General features: G+C 35.8%; 1 protein-coding gene across 2 annotated transcripts; it reads left to right on the top strand.

Moving 5' to 3' along the window:
- The first annotated feature begins 1,245 nt into the window (after nucleotides 1-1,245).
- On the top strand, nucleotides 1,246-5,711 carry LOC117402384 (bone morphogenetic protein 2-like). Of its 2 annotated transcripts, none has more exons than XM_034003465.3 (3): nucleotides 1,246-1,966; nucleotides 2,691-3,055; nucleotides 4,786-5,711. In XM_034003465.3, exons 2-3 carry the CDS (start codon nucleotides 2,698-2,700, stop codon nucleotides 5,625-5,627), a joined length of 1,200 nt encoding a protein of 399 aa, XP_033859356.1. In that variant the 5' UTR covers nucleotides 1,246-1,966; nucleotides 2,691-2,697; the 3' UTR covers nucleotides 5,628-5,711. The 2 variants fall into 2 exon arrangements, with proteins under 2 accessions (XP_033859356.1, XP_033859355.1); XM_034003464.3 differs by having other exon boundaries at nucleotides 2,686-3,055.
- Nucleotides 5,712-7,202: the final 1,491 nt, after the last annotated feature.

Raw genomic sequence — 7,202 nt, 5'->3', positions numbered from 1 at the left:
ATAATGAAACTGCCCCTCTCTCCCTACAGGTGTTGGGGTTTTCACATAATATATTTTTTAAAAGGAGCCAATATGATTACAATCAGTTTTCCAAACAGGTTGTATCTCTCAGCAGCATTTTCAGCAACACACTCATTTGGTATATTTTATTATTTGTTTTATATAGTGTATTTTTAAATTCCCTCTTTATACTGCTTATAGTTTGGTGAATAGCATTAGCTCATTTAAGACCCACGATACGGTGGGAGAATTTCCCCGATAAAGTAAAGACTCAAATTAGGATCAATGCTGAGGATAATCCGATTTGTGTTAGCAGAGGCTTGAATTATTTTACTCTTCTCCGAGTAAAATTATACAATGGATCATTGTTTAATACACATGTGATCTGACTTTCTTAATCCCTCCACATGTAGGCGCACTGGATCTAATTTTTGCCACATTTCCATTCAGGGTTTTTTTAAATTCTAGGTTATTTGTAAAATAAATATTTAATGGTGTGCTTGTTTACCTGTATTTCGGCTGAAACATATTTAGCATTAGGCCTACATATGCTACTCATGTAAAATGCGTCCCTGGGGTAACTTTTTAGTAAGGAAATTGTTCTAACCATTATTGACCTCCTTTATTATTTTGATTAACCACATGAGAATGCAAAATTTCAACTCTGCTGACAAAGGCTAAAATGTGTGGACAGTGGCTGTTATGTTAAAGAGTTGAAAGGTATTATTCTATCACAACAGGGTCTAGTTGATATTTCAAACAGCAGCCTATCCACCTTCTCATTTGTTACTGTAATTATTACAGGTAGGATATTCTCTTGTGTGTTTTTGATTCCTTATATGTGACTATTATAGTCAAATCATTACCTTGGATGTGTTCTCACAAAGTCATTAGGACGTGGGCTTTAATATATAGCAAATGAATTGCCCGCGAGTCAGTTTATTAAACATATCAGGGTAAGTTTCCCTGTTTCTTTTAACTTAGCCTAAACAAATCTTGAGCTTTTGTATTGGCAACTATAGAGGATATGCATCGGGTGTTGTGACCTAGGATGTCTCCGTCCATTCACCTTGCATATTAAACACAAAACTAAAAACATTTAACAGCGCGGTTACACTTTAATTAATTGGAAAAAAAAAGTTTCTGTAACGGGTGGGAGTGACAGCATCTCGGGAAGGGCGGGACTTCGTATACTGAGCCATTGCACGCTAAGGCAGGGACACTCCAAACAGTCGTAACATTGGATTTTGTAATGAGTGGTAATACATTATAAGCTCCCTAAAAATTGGTTTTGTTATTCATTTTATTACGGTTCATTGGACACACTTAAAAAAAAGTAATATTGCCTGTTTTGTCTTTCTTTTTTTTTTTCTTGGAGAAAACTCAAGTGATATTTTCGTATCAGAAAAGTTTGTCTCGAGTCTTTCTCGTCTACCTACTTCACAGCTACTCAAAATATGTGTAAGAAGAAACTAGCTGTGCTATGGTGGCTTTCTAATTGCTGCAGAATAGCTGTGTGGAATAATAACACGAAGTAATGTGGAAAGTATCGGACTACAATTAAGCAGGCAAACCAACGACCGGACTGAACGCTTCCTGATAGGTATTAATCAGATCAGAACACCTATGGTTGCTGGTCCACGGAGAAGCGGGTCTGTAATGGAAAGAAGTAAGAACAGTAGCGTCAGAAAACCGCTTGTTGCTCAAATTCGACTTTAATTTGCGTTACCTTGGACTGCATCCCGAAATCTATACTTATTAAGAAACACCTTCAAGTACAATTGAAAAGGGCAGTCAAGGAAGGACGCTAATTATGCACACAAACATCCAACTATAACGCAGTGTTTTTTTTTAAAGGAGCTCACATTGGATATATAAATACATTACCCTTTCTGGCCTTTATGTGGAACTTGTTTCAATGGACATGTCAGAGAGTGCTTCTTAGTCGATCGACCATTTCTTAAAGGTAGTTGATTTTGTTATTTTTTACCCCTTTGATTTGTGCTGGTGGCAGTGGAGGCAGGTTTGTGTAGATTTGACACCTGTATGCCTCTGCCTGCCTGCCTGTAACTCTATGATCTAATCCTGTTGCAGACACAACACCTTCACCTCACGTAACGTAAACAGCTTCATCTACACACGTGCAACGCACTCTATTCCTATTTATCTTTTTTTCCAGCCTCAGCATCTCTTTGATCCTGACTTCTTTTGTGGTTCTTTATAATGTTCTTAAGGCATAAAACCGATTCGTAACTTTGTTTTTGTCCAGTATTTTTATTCTGCTGTTGTGCTTTTGTCTTGGTGTTTCTGTTCACTTGTTTTGATTTTTCCTTAGCTTTTTATCTTTTTTATTTACATCTTTTTCTTTCTTTCATTGTTCCCATTCCCTATTCCATTACACTGCGTGTTTAACCCATATCCATGTCGTTCTTACCAGCATTTCACGATTCATTTGTAATTAAAGGGGATATACTTTTTTTCTTTATATCAAAGCACATTTATTTTTTTATTTTACCCTGTGGTACTTTGAATTCTGAATACCCCTGAAAGCGGAGGTTATCATGCTTTCATGATCATATCTCACTTATTAAGGTCTTTTTTTAAAGGTAACTTGTCATTGTTGTATTGTCAAACGGAATACTGAAGTGTTTATAAAGTACTGACACGCAGCTCTACTCTCTCTAGTACAGATTGATCATGGTCGCCGGGGTCCGTGCTCTCATGGTGCTTCTGCTCTGCCAGGTACTGCTCGGAGGTTCAGCCGGGCTCATTCCGGACGTCGGCCGAAGGAAATTCAGCGAATCGGGTCGACAAAGCCCGCAGCAATCTGAGGACATTCTAAATGAGTTTGAACTTCGGCTGCTCAATATGTTTGGGTTGAAGCAGAGACCAAATCCCAGCAAGAACGCAGTGATCCCGCAATACATGTTGGACCTTTATCGTATGCATTTGGGGGATGGGGAGGAAAGCCCCTATGGTCCCGGATCGGCCTTGAGCCAGTACCCAGATAGGTCTGCCAGCCGCGCAAACACAGTTAGGAGTTTTCACCATGAAGGTAAGAGTCTGTAGGCTACAACTTGCGGATTCATGAGCTATTAATAATGTCACGTATTTATTGATTTTAATGCGATTATTTATTTTAGACTAGATGTACAATTAAAAACCATATAGCCAAAATACATGCATATCGTATCATGTCAAAAAACACCGCAGTAACTAACCACGAAATCAATTTAAAAGGTTAAATAAACATTGTACTGTGTATACGTCAACTTTGCCTTAAACTGTACCATATACCATTAAGAAAAATAAATTAAAACGTTATCATATATTAGCTATTTTGAAGGATTGTTATATAAATGTCATACAAACAGAATGTATAATCAATTATTTTCACACACACACACACACACACACACACACACACACACACACACACACACACATATATATATATAAGCATCTGGAGATGACAGTTCTCAAATTAAGATCGAGTTGCGCTATATATCTAGATACTGCTTGTTGAACTGGGTACATTTAGATAATTTCAAATTCTTAACTATTCCCCGTGAAATATTAATTGACCAATCAATCGTCCAGTTTTCAGATAGTTCCATAGATGTTATATGAACAGATGTATGTATCTGTATCTGTATGTGCATGTGTACGGGTTTGGTCAATGATTAGGCATTCTTGAGGGATTTTTTTGTTTTGTTTGTATTTTGGCATTTTAACCATATTTTTATATTTGAATGTGTTAGTTTTAAAGTCGTTTTTGCCAAGGTGTATGATATGTTTAGATTCTACACCAGAAGCATTTATGTCCCAGTGAAGTTAAATATTGAGACTGGTGTTCACATTTTTATTTGGCAGCACCAGGAACTGAACCATTGTCCGTTTTGAATTCTAACAGGTGACTGAATTATTAATGCTAGTTCTACCTGGGGGTTTGAAAACAATTATTTTCTCTAGCAGACAGTTTGTAAGGTATCAGATGTACAGGTTAGGGTACAGTGTATCTTGAGTGTTGCTTACACTGCGCAAGTTTGTTTGCCTCTAAGAATATTACATTTGGTTTTCCAATCTAATTAATATATTTTTACTTTAGGTAGAGCATAGTTTTCATATTTGTGCTATTTTCCTGTTTTTGTTTTAAAGCAGTGTAAAACATGACAGAGTACGAGACTAGTATTTTAATATAGGTGTTGTATACCATATGTTAACATTATGCAATAACTGTTAATACAGTATACATATTTTTTTTTCCTAACTTAGTTTTGAGTTCAATCTTACTCATTGAGTGATATTCTGCCACCTATTTTGAAATATCTTCATTTCTAGAAGTCATTTATCAAACATATTTAAATAACATATGTTGTTCATGGTAATAGTCTATACAGACCAGTGCTATGTTAATGGTATTAAAAGGACATGTACTTGGCAGGGAATAACTAACCTGTTATGGCAATCTGCCATTCCTATTTTAAGACAAGACCAGCTCTACAATTTTTCTTTTGAATAGATTTTCTAGCTTTGAAAGTACCTAGGCAAATTACGCCTTTAGCCTACCTAAATTATCAGGGATCTCAGAAAATTTTAAACACTACCATAGAAACGTATATTACAACTTTCACTTATTGAAAATTGTTTGATCAAATGTTTAAAGCAGTGTAAACAATTATGCCAGGTGTCTTGTGATCATGTACCTGAAAAAAAGTAATTATTTTTTCATGTATTGCACAACACAGATCCTAATCATAATGTCCTTATTTGTTTAATCAATAGAACCCATGGAGGAGCTGTCTGGCAAAAGTGGGAAAACTTCACAGCTATTCTTCTTTAATCTTACCTCCATTCCAGGGGAGGAGCTTATCACGTCTGCGGAACTTATGATTTTTCGGAATCAGGTCCAGGATGCCATTGCAAACAGCAGCAGTGGCTATCATCGCATTAACATTTATGAAGTTATAAAACCAGCATCTTCCTCAAAGGAGCCTATAACAAGACTCCTGGATACTAGGCTGGTGCAACACAGTCAGAGCAAATGGGAGAGCTTTGATGTGAGCCCAGCAGTCATGAGGTGGATCATGCATGGTCATGCCAACCATGGGTTTATGGTGGAGGTTGTCCACTTAGACAATCAGGGGAGAGACTCAAAAAAGCATGTACGGATCAGCAGATCTTTGCATGATGATGAAGAAAGTTGGCCTCAAGTAAGGCCCTTATTGGTGACTTTTAGCCATGATGGCAAAGGACATGTTCTTCATAAAAGGGAGAAACGGCAAGGGAAACCGAAGCAAAAAAAGAGGCTTAAAGCCAGCTGTAGGAGGCACCCCTTATATGTGGACTTCAGTGATGTTGGGTGGAATGACTGGATAGTTGCCCCACCAGGGTACCATGCCTTTTACTGCCAAGGAGAATGTCCATTTCCATTAGCAGATCACCTAAATTCAACAAATCACGCCATTGTGCAGACTTTAGTCAACTCAGTAAATTCAAATATTCCCAAGGCCTGCTGTGTGCCAACAGAACTCAGCGCAATTTCTATGCTCTATCTTGATGAATATGAAAAAGTTGTATTAAAGAACTATCAGGATATGGTTGTGGAGGGCTGTGGCTGTCATTAAACAGCAGTCTGGTTGACACTTAAATATTTCCCAGTGAAGACATTATTTATACAGTATATATAAGAAAAAAAAAAACATTAAAAATAACAGCTATTTTGAAATATATATATAATGTGTCTACTAAAAAAGAAATTGGGAAAAATAAATATTTTAATCAGAGAATTATTCCTTTTTAAATGATTTTTTAAAATGTATTTCTGATGTACATTGTATATGGGCTCAACCCCAGCACATTGAAGTATAATGGTCAGATTATTATTTTGTATTTATTACTATTGTAACCACTTTTTTTTAGTAAATAGCTCATTTGTATTTATATGTAATCATAAGAATATAGGGTTTGTACATATTTTTTTTTTTAAAAAGTATAGATGTTTTAACTGTGTGCATTTCTTTAAAATACACAAGATGACTACCAGAAAACTTCTACTGTAAAGGTCGTACGTTAGATAAGGGTCAACTAAAGCTAATGATCCATAATGTTCAACATTAAAGGAAAACCATGGTTTAGCTGGATGAGTTGTTAAACCATGGACAGAGAAAATAGATTCCTGGTGTCATATGTTATATTACTAGACAAGGGAGACATACTTAGTGTGTGGGTACTTGGTCCTCCCATAGTGGGTTTTTAAGTTATATTGTTTTAAATGTACTGTACTGTAGTCAGTCAGAAGGTAACAAGGTGTGAGGTATTTGACATTTCAGGACAAGGATTGAGGCTAATATAAACATGCTTTACTACCGAGCATGGTCCTTTTTAAACCCTGTCTAGCCTTGATATTTTCAAGACTTTTATAATGAAAGTTTGAAAATTTCCTCGGGGCCCATCCACAATCCTTCAACCAGTCAGAGTTGGGTAAAAATCTTTATTCCAGACTGGAAAGAAATGCAAATTTGTCCAAAAACCAGACATGGAAAAGTTTATTTATTTCAGTTTTATATTATTACTTAACAATATTCAGCTTAAATTTAATAACAGATTATGTCAAAACTGCACACGACTAGCCCACCAAGCAGTATACTGTATAGCATCGAAACTGTTAGCAGAAAAGTGTTAAGTCATTTCCCTGGTGTTATTAAGAGTACAAAATGCAATTTGTTCTTATGATAGTTGAATATAATATTAACATTTATACGTATACAATCAATTCTAATGCACACATAATTTGCCTTTAGTTTGGTATTTAAGTGTTTTTTTTCTATTTCTGGAAAGTCAAAAATATCTATAACTTTTGATTAAAAAGAGTATTACTGGCATTATAAATATACCCATACTTTCTGGTTTTGCCACACAACAAAACCCATTTTTATTTCAATATAATGTTATAATTTGAAGACTGTATAAAGCCTCAGGAATGTGGCCCCAAAGGGGGGGGGGCATACAATATTAACTTTTTTCTTTAAAAAAATTGGGCAAAATATGGCAAACAAATTGGTAGCAGCTTAAATAAATGCATGTTGAGGCGAGGTCAGCACATTTCAAAGATTTAAAAAAAAAATAATTTTGACATGTGGCACATTAAGATTTTTGGCATAGCACTCGTTAAAAGCATTCCGATAATGAGATGAAGGTTT

The sequence above is a fragment of the Acipenser ruthenus genome, chromosome 5 (assembly GCF_902713425.1).
Source record: "Acipenser ruthenus chromosome 5, fAciRut3.2 maternal haplotype, whole genome shotgun sequence".
NCBI lineage: Eukaryota > Metazoa > Chordata > Actinopteri > Acipenseriformes > Acipenseridae > Acipenser > Acipenser ruthenus.
This window is presented reverse-complemented; position numbering and strand designations above follow the sequence as displayed.